Source organism: Anolis sagrei, chromosome 4, assembly GCF_037176765.1.
Source record: "Anolis sagrei isolate rAnoSag1 chromosome 4, rAnoSag1.mat, whole genome shotgun sequence".
Classification (NCBI taxonomy): domain Eukaryota; kingdom Metazoa; phylum Chordata; class Lepidosauria; order Squamata; family Dactyloidae; genus Anolis; species Anolis sagrei.
In genome coordinates, this window is record NC_090024.1 from 239,004,484 (window position 1) to 239,028,332 (window position 23,849).

Here is a 23,849-nt window from a genome sequence, read left to right on the forward strand (position 1 = left end):
AAAACTAGAAGTAAAGAAATGAAGAACATATAGAGAGACTGGAACAAAACTCAATTTAGAAAAAAAAATACTAGTCAAAATCACGTTCAAATTCTACGAGACGAAGAGAGAAGGAAGAAAGAAAGAAAAGGTAGAGGCCACCCTTGACGAATCCTGGAAGTCACGCAGATGGAAAAAAGAACTTTCTTGAATCTTTTCTTTTGAATCTAACTCTGAACCCATCTTCTTTTACCTTACCCCTTACATTACCCATCCCCTTTTACCCGTAACCCTCGCCCAATTGCCTTTTGCCCCCCCTCGCCTATAAACCACCCCTACTCTCTACCTCGCTACCCCTCTATACTTCTTTTTCCTTTTTCTGTTTTTATGTGCTTCTTTTTATTGATTGTATAATATGAAAACGCTAATAAAGATTTTTTTTTTAAAAAAAAGACCTTCTTTTAGATGTGGAACCCACACCGAGTTTTACACAAGGGAACAATGGTCTCTAGGATTTTGCCTCCTACAATGCTTTATTTGTTCTGGAGATTAATATAAAATTGCATTGGAGGAGCTAGCAAATTCCCAGAATGGAGACCTTCATCAAAACTATGGCTGTGCAACCCATTTTTCAAATAATAATAATATATATATTTAAAGACCATGTTTAACTAAACCCGTTACTGGGTCATGATTCTTTTGCCTATTCCAAGATGACTATGTCAAAAGTCCCGTGTTATCAGCAATTTTCACATGATGTTGGGCTAAGAAAGAAGCGATTGACTCTCCTTGCTTTCAGGACCTAAAATGACACATTCGAAAGATGACAAAGCAGTATTTTGGTTTAACCAAAGGATATGATACTCACTTATGTAACCACAGTCATCTTTCAAAAAAAAATTAATACTAATGAGACAAAATTGAGTCACAGGATCCAAGAAAGAGAAGTGCACTGTTTTGGTTTTAGACACGCGATGCTTGGCTGTTCTTGATCTTATCCATCTGGCCAGTGGATTTCTCATATTGTTCATCTCCAAGTTGAATTTTTGTTAAGGAACTTGCTGTTTTGAGTGGGAGAGACAGACTCATCTGGTTTTTGTTTGCAGGAACGGAAAAAAGGACGTGTAAATGTCAAAGAGCTGGAGTTTAGAGACTTCGTATGAATCTGTGCAGGAGACAATGTTGCAAAATGCCCACATGGAAGGTCTTGTTTTGTCTGTAGAACAGGCATGGACAAACTGGGGTCCTCCAGATGTTTTGGACATCAACTCCCACAATTCCTAACAGCCTCATGCCCCTTCCTTTTCCCCCTCAGCTGCTTAAGCTTAAAAACTGTGGCATAGACACTGAGAATTGGGAAGTCCTGGCCCTTGAGCATTCTAACTGGAGGCCAGCTGTGAGCAGCAGTGCTGCAGAATTCAAAGAGGCACTAATGGAGGGCTAAAGGGAGAAGCGTAACAAGAGGAAGGTGCGTCAAGCCAACCCTGACCGGGACCGCCTTCCACCTGGAAACTGATGTCCTCACTGTGAGAGAACATGCAGAGCAAGAAAAGGTCTCCACAGCCACCTACGTATCCACCACCAAGACACTACACTTGGAGGGCCATCTCCTCGAGCTACGAGAGATTGGATTGTTGTAGGTTTTTTCGGGCTGTATGGCCATGGTCTAGAGGCATTCTCTCCTGATGTTAGAGATTGCCTAAGTATGACTTGTAATGTACGCATTATTCTACAAATGCAAAATATATTTTTATTTATAAACAGAAACACATTGTCCACTTGGCAAAATTTCTTAATTTAGCAAAAGGCAAGAAAAACAGCATATAAAAATATCATTATTCTTTAAATGCAAAGTCCTAGAAAAAATAGTACATATTCTCCACTTTACGTAATCTCTTAATTTAGCAAAAACATGGAAAGCAGCATATAAAAGTATTCCCCCTACACTTTGCTGCATTTAAAGTATTCAATGGTTCATGGCATCAGAATCGTTTGCTTCAGTGTTCAGACATATGATTGAAATGAAGCATCAAAAAACAGATGTAGAAAAATACAGAACATTTGGGAGAGCAGCAAGCATGCAAAAGGGATAAAATTAGAGGTGTTGCAACACAATTAATTGGAACCCTAGAGGTCTGGCTCAGCTAAAATTACATAGTCTTCCAATGAATAGACAACTAACTTCTTTTTCGTGTGCTTATTTTAAAAAATCACAGTAAGCAGCTCCCAAATTGACCTACGCAGTTGCCCAAAACTCATCTTTTGTTATCCAAGTTTGCAGTACAATATGCCGTGATTTCACTAAGTCTTTTAATTTAGTTGTTATTGACTAATACACATAGCAGCCACAGCTGTAAGGAGTACGGAGAAGAGCCATATAGAATACATGGCTAGATAGAGAGGCCAAAGCGGTCCAGATCAGTCTCTTCATGATTTCTCTAACATAGCAGCTCTAAAAATATTTCTTCAAAAATACCTGCATGATTGCAATCCTGAAAGACCACAGTACTTCTTTCCAGCTTCAGCAGAGAACTGAAGAACTCTTATGATGGATGAACAAACAGGAAGACAACATCTGAGTGAACAAAAAGAAGAGTGCCGGAAATAAATGTATGCTTTGGTTCCTTCTATGGGCAATCATGGAGTTGTGGAGACTGCCATCACTGTATCTCTTTCATGGATGGTCTGGCCAAAAAGACTGGACCAAATGTCTTCGCTTGGTATCAGCTTGGCATCGTGGGCATTTCTTGGCAACCTATGTTGAAGACAACAGGGGAACATGTCACATTGGTTGATGGCCCTCTCTCCCCACCTAGGAAATACTAACATCAAGTGTAGCCAGGTTTAATCCTCAAATTACATCTAAAGACCCATAGAAGGAAACTTGATAGACGCCAAGTCAGGCATGGTCGAACTTCGACCCTCCTAGTATTTTGGGCTTCCACAATTCCTAACACCTGGAGGGCCAAAGTTTGTCCATGCCTACTCTAAGTCATGCATGAAAGCTCTTGGGTCCATGCTCAAATAAATGAAGTATAGCTCTTCAGAAAGGAATATAGAATCATAGAATCAAAGAGTTGGAAGAGACCTCATGGGCCATCCAGTCCAACCCCCTGCCAAGAAGCAGGAATATTGCATTCAAATCACCCCTGACAGATGGCCATCCTGCCTCTGTTTAACAGCTTCCAAAGAAGGAGCCTCCACCACACTCCGGGGCAGAGAGTTCCACTGCTGAATGGCTCTCACAGTCAGGAAGTTCTTCCTCATGTTCAGATGGAATCTCCTTTCTTGTAGTTTGAAGCCATTGTTCCATTGCGTCCTAGTCTCCAAGGAAGCAGAAAACAAGCTTGCTCCCTCCTCCCTGTAGCTTCCTTTCACATATTTATACATGGCTATCATATCTCCTCTCAGCCTTCTCTTCTTCAGGCTAAACTTGCCCAGCTCCTTAAGCCGCTCCTCATAGGACTTGTTCTCCAGACCCTTGATCTTATTTTATTATTATTAACTTTATTTATTTATTTATTTTATGTATTTATTTTATATTAGGTCTGCTCATATGTCTTTCCACAAATGCCACTATCACCTTTTTGTCCATGTTCAGCACTATTTCCAATTTTAATTTTTACATTTGGCCTTCCCATAGTTTTAATTTCATGTTGTCTTATTGATAATGTTGTACGTTGATGTATTTTTTTTTTGACTGCTTGTATTGTTGTGATTATGCTGTATTGTTGTGTTTGGGCTCGGCCTCATGTAACCTGCACTGAGTCCCTTGGGGAGATGGTAACGGGGTACAAATAAAGTTAATAATAATAATTATCTTAATTAAGACAAAAAGCAGAGATGCCTTAAGTAGAAAACAAACACCAGGTTTAATGACTACCTTGAACATAAGGAAGATTCACCCACAGATTCACTTCCCAGCCACAATTTAATACTAGGCCCTGCACTTTACTATCTCTCCCCTTGCAGTGCATTGCACTGGTTTTATTTCGCCCTTCTAGCGCTATCAGGCCGCTGGCCCTGGCATTGTTATCAGCCCCGTCCATGAAAAGAAACATGAAAAGAAACTGGGGGAATGGAAGGGAATGATGCCAGTGTTGAGGTGGGGAAGATTCCTGCCAAAAAGACAGGCAATTTTAAAAATCTATAGCTGTTTTAGCTTTTGCAAGCAGTTTCAAGTCTTAAGGTTGGGGAAAAAGCAGGATGGATGGATGGAGGGAAGGAAGGATGGATAGGTGGGTGGTTGGGTGGGTAGAGAGATTGTATGAAGTCATTTCTTCTACTGAACACTATCTCAGAATGAAGCAATCTTTATCATGGGCATACGAGAAAGAGAAGCCAAAAGAAAAAGGAAATGCCAGTTTCTTCAAGACCAGGAATGCTTAACCGATTGAGAAAAAGCAAAATAAAACCCAAGTAGCGATGAACAGTTTGATTTCTACCTTCCCACTTCCTTTGTGAAATACTATTCTAGGAAACAAAGAACTGAAAGTACTTTCTGATGAGGTAACAGATTAATAGGTGGGCTTCCTGTAATTTAAGGTGGATGATCTCGTGGCCACTGGCAATCCTCTCTGCCGTGAAGTCTAAGTCATGCTCCTTCCCATCAGAGAATCACCACCTGCTTTTTTTTTGTTTTTTTGTTTTTTTTTTTGAGGAGGGGAGGGATAAAATAATAATTTCTGCTTGGTTACACATGCTGTTTTGTTTGCATCCCCCCCCCCCCCTCGTAATGCCACAGAGTTGCTGTAAGTCAGAAATGAGTTGAAGGCATATAACAATTTTTAAAGGTTGCAGTGCTAATCATTGTTGTTGTTGTTGTAAAGCACCTTCCACTCCATTCCACCTTATGACAACCCTAAGGAAACTCTATCATGAGATTTTCTTTTAAAAATGGTTCATAGAGGGTTTGCTATTGTCTTCCTCGGAGGCTGCGAGAGTGTAGCTTCCACAAGATCACCCTGGGGATTTCTGCAGCCAATCAAGGATTCAAACCCTATTTTCTTAGTCGAACATTAAAAGCACTACACCATGTTGGCTTTCACTAATAGTAGTATTAACACATTATCACTACTACAACCAATACCACTATTTATATCAATATGTAAACTGGCACCAGAAATATGGAAAAACATACACTTTCCTTGCAAGAATGACTAAATGATCTCTCGACTTTCTAAAGGCATTATTATCTATTATTTCCAACATTTCTACCCCGTCCTTCTCAACCAGCAACAATTCAATGCCACAACATACAAACAAATATAACAACAATTTAAAACAATAGATAAAACATTAAGTTAAAACAAATTAAAACATTATCTATTGATGCCTCACTGTATGCCTGAGATGAGTAGTCTAAGAACCATAAGAAAAGAAAAAGTCTCATAGATTCTCAGCTGAAAACAGATCTTTTGAGGGCATAGTCTTGGTGGCATGCATGTCAAAAACAATGCCCGTAATCCACATGATAATAAAGGTGATGCGGATGCCTGCATTTCCCATGGTGGAGATAGCGAAGATCAGGAGAAGACTCTGGCAGATAGTGGATTCTTCTAGATGGGCTTCTGGGCCTGGAAGTCTAGAATTCCATGGACTGTGACTGATATCCACTGTGGCCAGGGTTGAAAGAGCACTGAGAATAGCGCAACAGTGATCGGCCCCCGTAAAGGGATCGAGACCGTAGTAGGAGTAATCATTATTATTATTATGTTTATTTATATCCTGCTTTTTTCTCTCAATACAGAGACTCAAAGTTGGGATGGTATCTTCCGCAAGGCCTGCATGGACTCTGCCATGTGGTTGGCGGCTATGTTCCCAGGACCCTGGTGTCGCTGGGACTCAGCAGGGGTGAGTTGTAGCATTGGAGGGTTCCGAAACAGGTGACAATGCTGGTGGTATGTGGGCATTTGGGCTTCTTATTGCTCCAAGAGGGAGGAGCCCTTAGATCTTTCACCAGCCTGTGGCTTGCTTTTCCCAGATTTGCCAGTGGCGTTGGGGGCATAACACTTTAGCCCATTTTGCTGCTTGTGTAGCTGGCTCTTGTGAGGGTCCCCACGGCCGCACACTGCCCCAAGACTTCTGACCCATGGCAGGGTGGAGGAGACCTGATCTTTGCAGGAGCATGCCCTCCAGGTCAGAACAGTCTGGCACTGGGCGCTTGGCTGGACAGACTGCCGGTGGCACCAAAGCTTGTTCATACAAGAGTGCTTTAAAGCTAGTCTCTCTTGTGTGCCTTGCCTGAAGGGTAAAGGCCTGGCAGCTAGCACAAGCCTGAGCAACATTGCCCTCCCCAGGCATAATAAACACAGTGCATGGATTCAGGAATCAAGAAAAACAACAAAAACCAAGTCCAGTGTAGTCAGAAACTGTTAGAGGAAAAAGTAATAAAGGTTCAAACTGAAGGTTCCTAGTTGCAGTCTGCGCGGAAAAAAGGAACTGAGCTGTTGCCCCACCTTTGGGCATATATATTCTCTGGGAGAACAGAAAAGATCTAGGAGGTTGCATGTGCAAAGTAAAACCATATGTGCGATATCACACTTCATTGCAGTGCTTTGAAGATTATGTGCTTTTTACTAACTGCCATACAAATAGTCAAGGATCATCAAGCAGTTCTGTTCTGAGGGGGAAAATAAGCAAAACTTGGAAAAGTTCCTCAAACTTGAAAAACAAAAATTGAAGCCAACCTTTAGCAGACTCTCCCAGCATGCTTTGCAACAAGCAAAAGTGCACATCTGGCATTTAAAAGGAACACAATCAGATTGGCATTTAACACACTGGAATTCTCCTAGGATGGAAAAGAAAGGGGAAGAAGAGAAAGAGACACTGACCTTCAAAAGAGATTGACTCTTTGTCCATAAACATCCATTCTGTACTATTTATGCCATTTTATACAAGTAATAATGCCTCAAAACTGATGGGTTAAGAGGTCACATTCTTAAATATTCTAATTTTTCAGGGACAGAAAAAAGGTGGAAAGCACACTCTGGCCTCTGTTGCTGGCCAGAAGATTGAAAACCACAGAGAAGCTGTTCTTTCCACCTTTCCAGAAGGAGAACATAGCAAAATTAAAAGTAACTCAACCTCATCTATTGGTTAAAGAAGGAGCAGCTGCATCAAACTTGTTCCCCTTCACCTTCACACCTGGGTTCACCTGTCATTGTACTTTAGAAAGGACCATTTTAATCATACAGTTGGAAGGGACAACAAAAGCAATCTAGCCAACCTCTACCATGCAGAAATACAACTAAAGCACTCTCAAGAGACAGCTATCCATCTCAAAAACCCCAAAGAAGAAGTCAGCATCTTCTGAGAAAATCTATTCAAAATCTATTGACCTTAAGAAAAACTCTTAAGGTCAATATGGCCTTCCTAATATTTAAATATAATCTCCCTTTGTGTCGTTTTATTCATTTTCTAAATTCCACATGGCCTTTCTCTCAGGAAGGTATCTGAATCCACTGGTTTCATGTTCTTGGTTGTGGAACCACAGATAAGAAGTTTGCTCAACCTTCTACATGATATCCCCCTAAATTATTCCTCATTTTCATAACTGATCATCTTGTTTGCTCTTCTCTAGACACTTTCCAGCTTGTCAATACCAAAGTAGTCCAGGCGGGATGTAACCAAAGCGTGCACCACCATGGTCAAGTTGGAATTTTCCAGGAACAGTCGCAGATGGCGCACTAGTTTAAGTTGTGCAAAGGCGATCCTGGTAACCTCCATCTCCTGGGAGTCCAGGTTTAAGGCGGAATCCGGAATCACCCCCAAGCTGCTGACCTGGGCTTTCAGGGGGAGCGTAACCCCGTTCAGCTCAGGTGGTAACCCTATTCCTGGATCCATCCTACGTGAGACTAGTAGCACTTCCATCTTATCTGGATCGAGTTTCAATTTGTTTACCCTCATCCAGCCCATCACTGCCTCCAGGCACTGGTTCAGGCGCAGCATATCTTCCTTGGCTTTATCAGGTGTATAGGAGTAGTAGAGTTGGGCATTGTCTACGTACAGGTGATACAGAATCCCCAAACTCTGGATGATCTATCCCAGTGGTTTCATGTAGATGTTAAATAACATTGGGGAAAGTAATGAGGCCCTGTGGGAAGCCACAGTCCAAAAGTCATGGGGTCGAGCAGGAGTCTCCCGACACCACCTTCTGGCTATGATCTGAGAGAAAGGATCGGGACTACTGTAGAACAGTGACCCCTCAGCCCCACCCCCTCAAGTTGCTCCACAAGGATGCCATGGTTGATGGCATCAAAAGCCTCTGAGAGAACCAAATAGGTCACACTCCCTCTATCTAGTTCTCAGCGCAGATCACCCACCAAGGCAACCAAAGCTGTTTCTGTACCATGCCCCAGCCTGAAGCCAGATTGAAGTGGGAAAATCAGCTTCATCCGAGAACCCCTGGAGTTGTTTGTCAACTGAAAAAGCTAATGCAATTATAAGCTACTATTGATGAAGTCTACAATTGTATTAGCTCTTTCAGTTGCCTTATAATACTGTTGACTAGTTCAGCTAATTATCTAAGACTCTTAGTCAATACAGTGTGAATCCAGAGAGGAACTGCATCCCTTCAAATCTGAGAACTACCTGGATTAGGACTGTACTGTAGCAACACTCCAGTGACCCCATACCACTAAGGATGCTGCTCATCAATAATAATAACAAGAATAATAATCTATATAAATAAAAATGTAATGAGAATGTAATGTTCGTTTGTGGGATTAACAGAACTCAAAAACCACTGGACGAATTGAGACCAAATTTGGACACAAGTATATCCTTCACTAAAAAAAAATTGATTTTGTCATTTGGGAGTTGTAGTTGCTGGGATTTATAGTTCACCTACAATCAAAGAACATTCTGAACCCCACCAATGATGGAATTGAACCAAACTTGGCACACGGTTCTCCCATGTCCAACAGAAAATACTGGAAGGGTTTGGTGGGCAGTGTCCTTTGGTTTTGGAGTTGTAGTTCACCTGCATCCAAAGATGACTGTGGACTCAAACAATGATGGATCTGGACCAAACTCTACAAGAATACTCAATATGCCCAAATGTGAACACTAGTGGAGTTTGGGGAAAATAGAAACTTGACATTTGAGAGTTGTAGTTGCTGGGATTTATAGTTCACCTACAGTCAAAGAGCATTCTGAACCCTACCAACGATAGAATTGGGCCAAACCTCCCACAGAGAACCCCCATGTGGGCTATAGCAACGAGTGGCAGGAGACAGCTAGTTTATAATAATTTATTTATTTGACCTGTCATATGACCATTTCAAAATAAAACACGAGTAAAAAACAAGGCTAAAAGGTGAGGACAGCAGCTGACCTTCTATTTAACAAGAGAAGGCCAATCTTGTTTTGGTCAGATAAAAATCCCTAATTTGGAATCTTTTTCCTTGGAGAATTATTTTGGATGTCAGTTGGCTGGGACTGTTTGCTTGCTTTTGTTTTATTGGAAATAGTTCCTCTGGGTGGCCTTAGCCAAGGCAAAACCAAAATAAACACTTTTCTCCTGAAAAGCAGTAAGGTCACCAGTTTATTTTATGAACACATCTGTTGCAAGCATGAGGGGAAAAGAACATGAATGGAGAGGAGGTTGTTTAAGTGAAAGCAAAGGCATATATTTAAATGGAATATAACGCAAGGAAGGGATCTCCTTTCCCAGCATGGACAAGCAGACAGTTAAGATGGGAGTACTTCCTCAGAACAGCTGAAAATAGGAAAGTGCCATATACTAACTCAGGCTACTGTTATATTTAGTACTTTGCTATCTAATCTGACACAGCAGCAGCTTTCTAAAGCTTCAGGCAGCCAAAATTCCCCCAACTGCACTTTCTGAGACATTTCATTTAAGAAAGATGAACTCTGAATCTGGAATTTTGGTACAAGCAAAACAAATGCTCGACGAATTGCACTCATGGTGTTCCAAGGCAGCTGAGATGCCTCAGGAGTAAAGATTTCTGCTTGATTTACGTATACTTACCTCCTACTGGGGAAGTGGGAAGAATATCAGAATTTGTGGGTGCTCGTAAACCGGGGGAGCCTCCTTTGGCCTTCTGTGATTTCAACTTGTTTGTGGGAGAGGCCACAGTTTGGGTGTGCTCTGCCGTCACGCTCTTAGAGGTCCCTGCAGAAGATATTACAAAAATACATCTCAGAAAAGCACATATGGTAACACAGAAATATGTTGTGATTCTATTTATGCACTGCCCCCTCGTTTAGGCACAAATGTCTTTCCTACCCATTTTGTGCCTACACATTAAAGACTGCTTCCAACAATTTAAAATCATAATACAGGCAGTCCCTGGGTTCCAAACATCCAACATAGAAATGGCTCATAATTAAGAACAAGAGTGAGACAACAGGAAGTGAGAAAAATTTATCCCAGGAAGGGAAATTCACCCCTGAAAGAGCTATCATGGAGGAAAGGGGTCTCTAGTGAAGACTTAGCACAAATCCATGTTCCACAACAAGCCAATTTTTTCGAAATCCAATTATCATAGAGACAGAAATTGAGGTGAAATCTTCTGAACAGAGGCATAGGCAGGAAAACAAACACCACAGGAGTGTTAACCCTTCCCTATGATATACATAGGCTGGAGTTACTTTAAAATGTACCTGTTCTGACTCAAATATAAATTAACCTTAAGACCAAAACACAGTAGCAATTACAATGTGGCAGGATAGGTGCTTTGTTTGGTCATTTGTACGTATACCACGTGATTGGGGATGGCATTTAATTTTGTCCTACTATACAATAAAGGTATTAGGATGGCACAGTGGGTTAAACCCCTGTGCCGGCAGGACTGAAGACAGGTCGCAGGTTCGAATCCAGGGAGAGGTGGATGAGCTCCCTCTATCAGCTCCAGCTCCTCATGCGGGGACATGAGAGAAGCCTCCCACAAGGATGATAAAAAAACATCAAATCATCCAGGCGTCCCCTGGGCAACGTCCTTGCAGACGGCCAATTCTCTCACACCAGAAGCAACTTGCAGTTTCTCAAGTCGCTCCTGACACGATAAAAAAATAAAAAAAATAAATAAAGGTATTCTATTTTATCTTGTTCATAATCTGTGTATTGCCTGCACCACTTAATGTATTAAATACAACATGAGTACAACAAATGCAAAAGCCAAAGATGAAATTGTAAAATTTATTTCAAAATCAGTGTTCCACTTCTTTGAAACTCTTTTGTATTGTAATGCTTGACCAACTACACCATGGTCATGTATTATCCCAACAAATAAGGAGAGACTATTCCACTATTCCATGCAAAAGCTTTGGACTCAGGGCACCGAGACACACGAAGGTTGTCGCAGCCCACCTTTTTGGGAAGACGATCCCCTTGAAGGACACTGGATTCATCCAACGAATGGATGCTCCATCCAGAAGTTATGGCATCGATCCTTCGTTGCTGAGGAACTCTAGTAGTGGACCTCTTCACATCCAAAGTGGTGTCAAGTTAAGAAATATATGGTGTCCACATGGGTCTGATTGCCTTTAGCCTCCATGAACTCTCTTCGGCAATCAGCAATAGGGCATTCAACTCACAGTCCAGCCAATTTGGGGATTTTGCTTGGACATGAGGAAATATCACATGATTGACTCATTCTTTCTTGCAGGAGCCAGACTACTTTAGTTATGACAACAAATTCCTTTCAATCACTGACAAAAAAGTTTGCCAAATCAACCAAGAATGTAATTCTGAAGAAGAAGCTGGAAGAAGTATTTTGAGTATTCAGGATGGAACTTCAAGTCTCCATCCCAAAGAGCAAACACAGGCCAAGTTCAGCCCTCCAGGTGTTTTGGACTTCAACTCCCACAATTCTTGCATAACATATAAGCACCTCTGAAGCTTGTTCTATGAGAAGCCTTTTGCTCACTGGAGTGCTACAATTTCCTTCAATTAAGAGAAAGTTAAACTACTTTGTAAGCATGAAAACCTCCATGAAAGATGCCTTCCAAACCTGGGATTGGACTGGCTGCTTTGTCCTGACTTTCAGTTTCTTTAGGATTGTGGCATGAGTTCCCTGTATCCTTCTGGGTGGGCAAATGAACCCCTTCTCCTCCTTCGCCAGGGCAGCTCATGCCAGTCAGTTCCTGGCACATCTGTCTGAATTGCTTCTTGTGATGTGGGCGCACAAACATAGAGAATCCTGTCAATGAAAGATCCAAATATTATATATCCAATGATTCAGAAGCACTGTATATACTTGAGTTTAAGCCAGCCTGAATATAAGCCGAGGCACCTAATTTTACCACAAAAAACTGGGAAAACGTATTGACTCGAGTATAAGTCGAGAGTGGGAAATGCAACAGACACTGGTAAATTTCAAAATAAAAATAGATATCAACAAAATTACATTAATTGAGGCATCAGTAGGTTAAATGTCTCTGAATTTTTACATAAAACTGTAATTTAAGATAAGACTGTCCATTAAATCATTCTAACATTCTTAAATGTAAATGTGCTTATGTATCCTTCCAATAATAATAAAATAAAACAATAAATGTAATACAAAAATAAAAGAATAAAATAATGGAAATGTGATAATAACAGTAATAAGCTACTTGACAAAATTGAAGAAAAAGTTGATAAGGAGAAGACCTGGTGATGGCTCATGAATGCCAGGAGCAAGCCATCAGAACAAATGCAATTAAGGCCAGGATTGAAAAATCAGCTGATAACCCAAAATGCAGACTGTTCAAGGAAGCTGATGAAACCATTGATCATCTCCTCAGCTGCTGCAAGAAAATTGCACAAACGGACTACAAACAGAGGCACAACTCTGTGGCCCAAATGATTCATTGGAACTTATATCACAAGTACCACCTGCCAGTAGTAAGGAACTGGTGGGATCACAAACCTCCAAAGGTAGTGGAAAAATGAACACACAAAAATACTGTGGGACATTCAAATCTAGACTGACAAAGTTTTGGAACACAATACACCAGGTATCACGATTGTGGAAAAGAAAAAAGTTTGAATTATTGATGTCACCATACCAGGTGACAGTCACATTGCGGAAAAACAACAGGAAAAACTCAAGCCATTATCAGGACCTCAAAATCGAACTTCAAAGGCTCTGGAATAAACCAGTACAAGTGGTCCCAGTGGTAATCGACACACTGGATGCCGTGCCAAAAGATCTCAGCTGGTATTTGGAAACAGTAAACATTGACAAAATTATGATCTGTCAATTGCAAAAGGCCACCTGACTTGGATCTGCACGCATCATTCGAAAATACATCACACAGTCCTAGACACTTGGGAAGTGTTCAACTTGTGATTTTGTGATACAAAATCCAGTATATAGATCTTGTTTGCTGTGACAAACTGTGTTTTTGTGTCAGTAAAATAATAATAATAATAACAAATAGAGCGAAATAATAAATGCATAGAGAAAAATAATAAATGTAATAAAATAAAAATAGAGTAAAATAATGTAAATGTAATAATAATAATAATAATAGAGTAAAATAATAAATGAAATAAAAATATTAATAATAAAGAGTAAAATAATAAAAACGTTGACTCAAGTATAAGCCGAGGGGAGCATTTTCAGCCTAAAGAAGGGCTGAAAAACTAAGCTTATACTTGAGTATATGCGGTAATTTGTAATAAACTAGAGACTCCTACATGAAAAAGAGGACCTACTTTATTATTATTTTTTATTAGTGGGAAAGCAACTTTTTGTCTCATCACAGAACTCTCCCTGTTCAAATATCTGATTTCTAAAGTCAGGAAGGCCCAACTTTGAAACTATTAGGTTTCAAATAGTTTCAAATAAGATTAATAACATAATGGCAAATAAGATTAATAACATAATGGCAAAGTTAACAAAATACGTGAATTATTTAGTTAGCAGGAAAATTTGGACCAGAGACAGAAACGACAGTGAAAGAATAAGGATTGGTTCCCACAAGTTTCAGTAAACGCTTTATTCAAAGCTTGCTCTATGCAGGTATGAAATGAAACAACCAGATCAGGTAAGCCTTGCACAAGTTTTACAAAATTGAACCTTACAGTGACAACTGAAAGCATCTTCCAAAATGCATCCAGAGATTACTTTTTCTTTCGCAATTTCTCTTATGATTTACATTTTGGTGAGTGAACTTATACATCTATGCTTTTTTGGTGAGGTGGGCTATTCTTCCTTCCATTTTCTCTGTTTTGTAGTTCAAACATATTCAGTAAGGGATTTGGGAGGCAGTTACTATTTAACTTTCCAATATACAGTTCCTCTGGAACTGGTTATAGAATCACATTCTTCCCCAACTCAAGCTTTATTGCATTGTTTATTACAGACACACGACTGAAACCTGAAATGAAAAGTCTGTATTTCTCCAGTCCTATTTGACCAATCTTTCCAATGCAGATGTTGCTAAATATTGCCCAGCTAGAGAGAAGATAAAGAGGAAAAGGGGACTGGAAGGAATAATGACACTTTGCAAAAGGGAACCTCACTGCTAGAGGCTTTGTAAACTGACCCATGAATATACATCAGGCATGGGTAAATTTCAGCCCTCCAGGTATTTGGATTTCAACTCCCACAATTCCTAACAGCCTACTGGCTGTTAGGAATTTTGGGAGTTGGAATCCAAAACACCTGGAGGGGCAAAGTTTACCCATGCCTGCTATATGTGGTGTATATTATGCAAAAATTGATATAGCACACACTAGATTCTTCAAGAATATCCAATCCACACCTTCCATGTAGGCCTTCATGGAGTCTGGAATCAAACTTAGCAAAATGGGATTGTGTGCACAAACCAAGGCTGAATACATTTTTTTGTTTATATCCCAGGTAAAAAGGAAGTGGATATGAACAGTGGTGTATGTGCATTTTTAGCACAAAGAGGGCTATGTAATAAAAATGTGGAACCTGTACAACACTTCCATTTTTGTCTGTGGCTTTAAAATAGGGGGAAAATCCCCAGAAGGCCTTGAATGGGTGAGCAATTATGAAGACAAATCACTCTGGAATTCCTCAGCAAAACATCATTACCTTTTACAAACACATTATTTAGTCGTATTGACAGGTTGTCTGGTGGCTTAGTTAAAACTGGAATTCTTGAGAAACTCATACCCAGTGAATAACAGCAATTCCGAAAAAACAAATCACTCTTGGCTGTGTATGTGGCAGAAATTCTTAGCTCAAATTAGTGGTCAATGACTTTGGTCCCAATTGCTTATTTAGAGCAATAGTTTAAGCATGATCCACTAAAAGTTATTTCTGTAAATTCTGGAGAGCTTTTCAAATATATCTATTAGGAAAGACTCAAGTGCTTGTCCCAATAATGTCTTTAATGGAAGCATTCTTTGCTTCCAGCGATCTCCACAACTAATCATCTGGCTGCTAGTAAACCCACCCTCATAACTTCTTATGAAACACACAATATCAAACTTTGTGGCTATCTAGCGAATCATTTTGGGTTCGGTGCCTAAGAGGACAGCTCACGATTCACATCTGGCATGCTGAGTCAATCTTTGATTACACCAATGATTACACTAAGATAATAAAAATGTGTCTCTGCATATAAGCCAAGGGTTCAACTTGGGAGGCAATGGATAAATTTCAAGGGTCTGTGAACTGGAAAAAAAAACTACAGCTGGCATCCTCTTCAGAAGCCACAAGATCATAAACTTCCAGTTAAAAATTCCTAGAGATTGGTGTTTACAGTCATTCATGAGTGGACATACACCACCACCCCCAACGTTCCTCTTCAGTCTAGAACAGTGGTTCTCAGCCTGTGGGTCCTCAGATGTTTTGGCCTTCCACTCCCAGAAATCCTAACAGCAGGTAAACTGGCTGGGATTTCTGGGAATTGTTGGTCAAAACACCTGGGGACCCACAGGTTGAGAACCACTGGTCTAGAAGCACCTTAACAGAAACATTTCCCAGGCTCTGCAGGTTAGGGCACAGGAAAATGATGTCTGCTGCACTCTCCTAATCGCAGTGTGCATAGAAACCAAGAGTTGGGAGTCAGATCCTGCCTGGTCTCTCAAGCTTCATGATTTCATCGTGGCCTGCGATCAGGAGAGTGGACAGATGTTATCTCCCAGTGCCCTGATGTGCAGAAACTGTCTCAAAAACCCTTCCATTGTGATGCTGGCAGGCTGAAAGGCATCATTTTAAGGGTGGCACTGCCAGATGGAACTGTAAAAATGGAGCTTCTTCTGCTGTGATACTCCTTAGCAAAGTCCACTATGACCACGTAGGGCTTGGTTCTGTTTAACATCTATATTAATGACTTAGATCAGTGGTTCTCAACCTGTGGGTCACCAGATGTTTTGGCCTTCAACTCCCAGGTGTAGGATAAAACACCTAGGAACCCACAGGTTGAGAACCACTGACTTAGATGAAGGTTTAGAAGGCATGATCATCAAGTTTGCAGACGACACCAAGTTGGGACGGATAGCCAATACTTCGGAAGACAGGAGCATAATTCAAAACAATCTAACAGATTAGAGAGATGATTGGCCAAAACTAACGAAAGGAAGTTCAAAAGGGACAAATGCAAGATACTCCACTACACTTAGGCAGAAAAAATGAAATGCAAAGATACAGAATGGGGGACACCTGGCTTGATAGCCGTACGTGTGAAAAAGATCTGAAGAGTCCTCGTGGGGAGGAAGGTGAACAGGAGCCAACAATGTCATGCAGCAGCTAAAAAGGCCAATGGGATATTGGCCTGCATCAACAGGAGTCTAATGTCTAGATCCAGGAAAGTCATTCTCCCCCTCTATTCTGCCTTGGTCAGGCAACACCCAGAATCACGCTGTGTCCAATTCTGGGCAATGCAATTCAAGGGAGATGTTGACAAGCTGGAATGTTCCAGAGGAGGGTGACTAAAATGATCAAGGATCTAGAGAACCAGCCCTATGAGGAGCAGCTTAAAGAGCTGGGTATTTTTAGCTTGCAGAAGAGAAAGCTGAGAGGAGACATGACGGCCATGTATAAATATGTGAGGGCACCTCATAGGGAGGAGGGAGCAGGCTTGTTTTCTGCTGCCCAGGAAACTAGGTAATGGAACAATGGCTTCAAACTACAGGAAAGGATATTCTACCTGAACATTAGGAAGAACTTTCTCACTGTGTGAGAGAGCTGTTCAGTAGTGGAGCTCTCCACTGAACAGTGGAGCTGTTCAGTGTGGTGGAGGCTCCTTCTTTGGAGGCTTTTAAACAGGGGCTGGATGGCCATATGTCGGGGGTGCTTTGAATGCGATTTTCCCGCTTCTTGACAGAATGGGGTTAGACTGGATAGCTCACAAGGTCTCTTCCAACTCAGTGATTCTATGTTTCTATGAAGTACTGCCTTATCTGCGACTGCGTATGATTAGGAAAACATACAGAATAATCACAGGATGTCTTAAATCTACACCTGTTGATAGACTCTGCAAGCTAGCTACATTGCCCCCTCCTTCCAATGTGTGACATAAAGTTGCTGCTAAGTGTGAGAGAAACAAAGTTGAACACTGTGAAAGCCATCCACTGCATGGCTATCATCCTCCTCCCAGTAGACACGAATCAAGAAAAAGCTTCATGAGATCCACCAACTTAGGAGGAGTCTCAAACTTTGTGGCTATCTAGCGAATCATTTTGGGTTCGGTGCCTAAGAGGACAGCTCACGATTCACATCTGGCATGCTGAGTCAATCTCTGCAACATCCAACAGTTACACAAAGATAAGAAAAATGTGTCTCTGCATATAAGCCAAGGGTTCAACTTACTGTTCCCTCAGAAACAGTAAGAGTATCCCTCTGGGCAGCTAAACCAGGACATCTCAATTGGATGGTCCCCCACGAGAGTCTTTCTCCAGAGGCAAACCAAGAATGGGCAACTTGGAAGTCCTTGAACAGACTGAGAAGCAGAGTGGGCAAATCAAAAGACAACCTGGCAAAATGGCACTACCTAAAAGAATCCTCCACTTTGTGTGACTGTGGAGCAGAACAGACAACTCTGCATCTGTATGCTTGTCCACTATACCCTGCCTCATGTATAGAAGAATTGTTGGGAGGCTACAGACAATCCGATTATTGTTGCCCTTTTTTGGTCAAAAGATATTTAGCCGCTTGTGTTCCTTCTATTTTGAATCAGTTTTGTACTAATTCATGCAATGCTTTTGATATGAAATCTATATAAATAAAAATGTAATGTTCGTTTGTGGGATTAACATAACACAAAAACCACTGGACAAATTGATACCAAATTTGGACAACAAATACCCATCAGACCAACAACCATCACTCATAAAAACACTGAAAAACACAGCGGAAGGGACTTCAAAACCCAAAATTACAACATACATCACAACGCATGTACAAAACCACATATATATACGCAAACACACAGAAAACACATATACACAGACTGGGTCACAGCAATGTGTGGCAGGGGATGGCTAGTAAATAAAATAAATTAGGAAAAGTCAAGCTACACAGCCAGGGCAGCACTGCAAAAGAAAATTAGGAAGTACTTGCTTTGTAGCAGGTGAAAATGCTCTGGCTTTTCGGTGGTGACGGCTGCCACTACGGACACCAAAGCATCATAGTCGTCTGTTTTTTTGTATGCAGACAGCGCTGAAAAGAAGCTGTTGAAGCTACTTTTGTCCAATGCAGTCCTGAGGTCATTCAGATAGGCTGACCGGATTTTTTGGTTGTGTTCCTCCTTTAGAGAACTAGGTGGCTTTTGCAAAGGTTCATCAGTCACATAGCAACAATTTCCTGCTGGGAAAATTAAAAGAGGAGAAGGCACATTATGATACTGTAGAGAGAACAAGTACCCAAGTTGCCTAGTATCTGCATGTTCTGTCAGCAGTTCTCTGGAAAAATGAACAATACAATTCCTGGCAATTATTTTTAAAAGTGGCGTGGCACAAAGCTGGGAAACGACATTGCCACCAAGGAAGTGTTATATCTAGGAACAGGGACTAAACCAAATGTGGGCAGTACGACAGAACATAGACCAGTGTGTTTAACTAATTCTTACCAAAGCAATGCAGCAAGAATAGTCTGAAGAGTTTTACATACTTATCAAAATAACATCCCTGTGGAGCAAAAATAGTATTTGCCTTTGCACAAATATACTACTGCTGTTCTATAGATTATAAATCTGTATGTATTGTGGGAGTTGAAGTTCAAAACACCTGGAGGGCCGAAGTTTGACTATACCTGCTTGAGACTATGTGGCATTTCGTTTGCTGGGTGGCAATTGGAGTTAACCCATAAATTAGAAGATTTCATTGGGTCTAGCATGGCACAGTAGTTTGATGCTGACTGTAATTCTAAAAAAAACAGGATTCAATCGTCTGTTTACTGGGTGGCCTTGTGCAAATCACATCCTGTCGACTTCAGAAGAAGTCAGTGGCAAGCCCTCTCTGAACAAGTATCTGTTTACCTAATATCTTTTTATTGGATTCACCATGGCTCTTGTTATGTTACTTTACCTTTTAATGGTGGAATATATATTTGTTATTGAATATATATTATATTCAACCTGGGGATCACAACCAGACACAGTGAAGACATCTGCCCTTGCGCTGTGCTACTCTGCTGCTGAGTATGCATGCCCAGTGTGGAATACATCTCACCACGCAAAAACAGTGGATGTCGCTCTTAATGAGACATGCCCCATTATCACGGGGTGCCTGCGCCCTACACCACTGGAGAAATTACACTGTCTAGCCGGTATTGCACCACCTGACATCCGCCGGGAAGTAGCAGCCAATAGTGAAAGGACCAAGGCAGTGACATCTCCGGCTCATCCCTTCTTTGGGTATCAGCCAGCATGTCAACGACTTAAATCAAGAAATAGTTTTCTAAGATCGACAGAGACACTCACTGGAACACCTCAGCAAGCAAGAGTCCAAAAGTGGCAGGCTCAAACCCAGAACCTCAATCAATGGCTGATACCAAATGAGAGACTCCCCCCTTGGCACACAGAAAACTGGGTGACTTGGAAGGCGCTGAACAGATTGCGCTCTTGCACCACGAGATGTAGAGCCAACCTCAAGAAATGGGGCCACAAAGTGGAATCCACGACATGCGAGTGTGGAGAAGTGCAAACCACTGACCACCTGCTGCAATGCAACCTGAGCCCTGCTACATGCACAAGGGAGGATCTTCTTGCAGCAACACCAGAGGCACTCCAAGTGGCCAGATACTGGTCAAAGGACATTTAATAGAATACCAAGTCTGCAAATTTGTTTGTCTGGTTTTTTTAATGCAGTACAACTGTTTTGGTTTGCTCCTGACACAATAAATAAATAAATTGAATATATACCTATACTTCTGGTTCTGATGCTCCCACCCTGGTTTACTCAAGTCTTGCACTGTAAAGGGACCCAGAGACATCAAAATTACACCACTATAATATTTGGCGCAGTGGGTTAAACCGCTGAGCTGCTGAAGTTGCCGACTGAAAAGTTGGCGGTTCGAATCCAGGGAGCAGGGTGAGCTAGCTTCTGCCAACCTAGCAGTTTGAAAACATGCAAATGTGAATAGATTTCACGGGGAGGAGGGGTCGCAGTGGTCTTCCGGCAATCCATCGCCGTGACCAGATGCGTTGTCCCGCAAGCTTCTGGGTTCGAGTGCGTCCACTTGAAGGTGGGGAGCCGTGACAGTGTGGGGTTCCTGCTGGTGTATCGCCCACCCTGAGATCCAGCAGCTTCCCTGTCTGAGTTAGCGGAAGTGGTCTCTAATTCGGCCTTGGTCTCCCAGCGCCTGGTGGTGCTGGGAGACTTTAACATCCACGCCGAGACCACTTTATCTGGCGCAGCTCAGGACTTTATGGCCACCATGACGGCCATAGGACTGTCACAGATAATATCCGGCCCCACGCATCAAGCTGGGCACACTCTTGACCTTGTCTTTGTGGTGGACGATGAATTGATCAGAGTGGAAGATCAAAACATCCTTCCAGTGTCATGGTCTGACCATCATCTGATCACATTTAGACTTACTGCGACCCTAAACCTCCGCAGGGGTGGAGGACAAATTAAGATGGTCCGCCCTAGGAGACTGATGGATCCGGACGGATTCCTGAGGAATCTTAGGGTTCTTCCTGCCTTGGAGCCTGGCGATTCTATCGACGCCTTGGTAACTCTCTATAACGGGGAGATGGCCAGGGCGTTAGATACGATCGCACCCGAACGCCCCATCTCGTTGCGTCGTGACAGGCCATCCCCTTGGTTCACCGAGGAGCTGGCTGTGATGAAGCATACGAGAAGGGGGCTAGAGCGCAAATGGAGGAAATCTCGAGATGTATCTGATCGAACACGGGCTAGAGCCTCTCTTAAGGCATACTCCGTGGCCATACGGGCGGCCAGGAAGTCATTCACGACCGCTCGTATAGCATCTGCAGCAAATAGATCATCGGAGCTGTTTCGGGTCGTGGGAGAACTCCTCCACCCACCTGCGGTGGAGGAGGTCCCTGACGACCCCGCAGCTCGGTGTCGCGATTTCGCACACCATTTTGCAGATAAAGTCGCCCAGATACGCCTCGAGCTCGACTCCAATTCCATCGCAGTGCCAGAAGAGGTGACGGAGGCACCTGCTTGTCCAGTTTTATGGGATTCTTTTAGGCTTGTTCTCCCTGAAACCGTGGAGGAGATTCTTGGGGCTGTGAGAGCGACCACCTCATCTCTAGACCCATGCCCATCTTGGCTCATTAAATCAGCCAGAGGGGGGTTGCTTGATTGGTTTGTACTGATTGTCAATGCATCGCTGGAGCAAGGAATTTTTCCATCTAATTTGAAGCAGGCCGTGGTCCGCCCACTTATCAAAAAAGCTTCCCTTGACTCCACGGTGCTGAATAATTACAGGCCGATCTCCAATCTCCCCTTTTTGGGTAAGGTGCTGGAGAGGGTGGTCGCCTCTCAGCTTCAGGGTTTCCTAGACGATACCAACTACCTAGATCAGTCACAGTCTGGGTTCAGGCCTGGTCATGGCACCGAGACAGCCTTGGTCGCCTTGGTGGATGACCTCCGCAGAGAGCTGGACAGGGGGAGTGTGACTCTGCTGGTTCTCTTGGACATCTCAGCGGCTTTCGATCATGATATCCTTCTGGGTCGTCTCTCCGGGATGGGCCTTGGGGGCACGGTTCTGTCGTGGCTCCAGTCCTTCCTGGAGGGACGAACTCAGATGGTGAAGCTGGGGGACGCCTGCTCTGACCCCTGGCCTTTGACCTGTGGGGTCCCGCTCTATTTTGTCGCCCATGCTTTTTAACATCTACATGAAACCGCTGGGAGAGGTCATCCGGAGTTTTGGAGTTGGGTGCCATCTCTACGCGGATGACACACAACTCTACTACTCTTTTCCACCTAATTCCAAGGAGGCTTCTCAGGTGCTAGACGAGTGCCTGGCCGCTGTGTCGATCTGGATGAGGAAGAACAAGCTGAAGATCAATCCCGATAAGACAGAGGTCCTCCTGGTCGATCGCAAACCAGATCGGGGTATAGGGTGGTCACCTGTGTTGGATGGGGTTACACTCCCCCTGAAGCCACAGGTCCGCAGTTTGGGCGTCCTCCTGGATTCTTCGCTTACACTTGAGGCTCAGGTGTTGGCGGTATCCGGGAAGGCCTTTGCGCAACTGAGACTTGTGCGCCAACTGCGACCATACCTCGTGAAGGCTGATCTGGCTGGGGTGGTCCATGCCTTGGTCACCTCTAGAATGGATTACTGCAATGCGCTCTACGTGGGGCTGCCCTTGAAGACGGCTCGGAAACTTCAATTGGTCCAGCGGGCAGCAGCCAGGATACTAACCGGAGCTCATTATCAAGAGAGGTCTACCCCTCTGTTTAAGGAGCTCCATTGGCTGCCATTCATTTTCCGAGCCCAATTCAAGGTGCAGGTGCTCACCTACAAAGCCCTAAACGGTTTGGGACCACCCTACCTGCGTGACCGCATCACCATCTACGAACCCACGCGCTCGTTACGGTCATCTGGAGAGGCCCTGCTCGTGATCCCACCCACGTCGCAAGCGCGCTTGGTGGGGACACGTGACAGGGCCTTTTCTGTGGCGGCCCCCCAACTTTGGAACGCCCTCCCAAAAGATCTCAGACAGGCCCCCACTCTAGCCGTTTTCAGAAGGAACTTAAAAACTTGGCTGTTCCGTTGTGCCTTCCTAGACTAGGAATCCCCACCCCAAGTCCTAGTAGCACCTTAGCATAACAAACTGTCGCTGCACATCGCACTTTTAACCCTACGTGCCTCCTGCCATTTCAGCACTTTTAACCCTTGCACCCCAGTGCGCCGGCCGAACCAGTTTTTAATAATGTCTTGATGTACTGCCATTGTTGTTATTTTGCTTATTGTTTGATTTGCTTAGTATTGCGGTGTTATGTTATTTTGCTTATTGTTTGATTTGCTTTGTTGTTGTGATGTTACATTCTCTATTGTATTGTGTTTTGAGGCTTCGGCCTGTGTAAGCCGCATCGAGTCCTCCGGGAGATGCTAGCGGGGTACAAATAAAGTTAATAATAATAATAATAATAATAGATCAATAGGTACTGCTTCTGCGGGAAGGTAACGGCGCTCTATGCAGTCATGCTGGCCACATGACCTTGGAGGTGTATACGGACAACGCCGGCTCTTTGGCTTAGAAATGGAGATGAGCACCACTCCACAGAGTCAGACTCGACTAGACTTAATATCAGGGGAAAACCTTTATTTTTTACCCTTTTATAATATTTGAACCATGTAGAATTAAAACTAAAATGTATTATATTCGGAAAGGAGAAGCCGATGAGGATATTCTAACAGTTAGAAAACACTATATACGATAACATAATGCAGTACTGTTCCTGGAAGTAGCTAATTGGCACCAAATCTGCATTTTGCTAACATAAAGTGTCCAGG

General features: G+C 42.7%; 1 protein-coding gene across 1 annotated transcript in view; it reads right to left on the minus strand.

Moving 5' to 3' along the window:
- Positions 1–1,750: 1,750 nt before the first annotated feature.
- Positions 1,751–23,849, minus strand: part of RTEL1 (regulator of telomere elongation helicase 1) — a 90,228-nt gene continuing 68,129 nt past the window's right edge. The window contains exons 32-36 of the mRNA XM_067468258.1: positions 18,474–18,719; positions 11,958–12,146; positions 9,974–10,117; positions 6,669–6,769; positions 1,751–2,734 (exon numbers count right to left, since the gene is read on the minus strand). Of these exons, the coding sequence (XP_067324359.1) occupies positions 2,654–2,734; positions 6,669–6,769; positions 9,974–10,117; positions 11,958–12,146; positions 18,474–18,719 (761 nt within the window). The 3' untranslated portion in view covers positions 1,751–2,653. The remainder of the gene's footprint in view (positions 2,735–6,668; positions 6,770–9,973; positions 10,118–11,957; positions 12,147–18,473; positions 18,720–23,849) is intronic.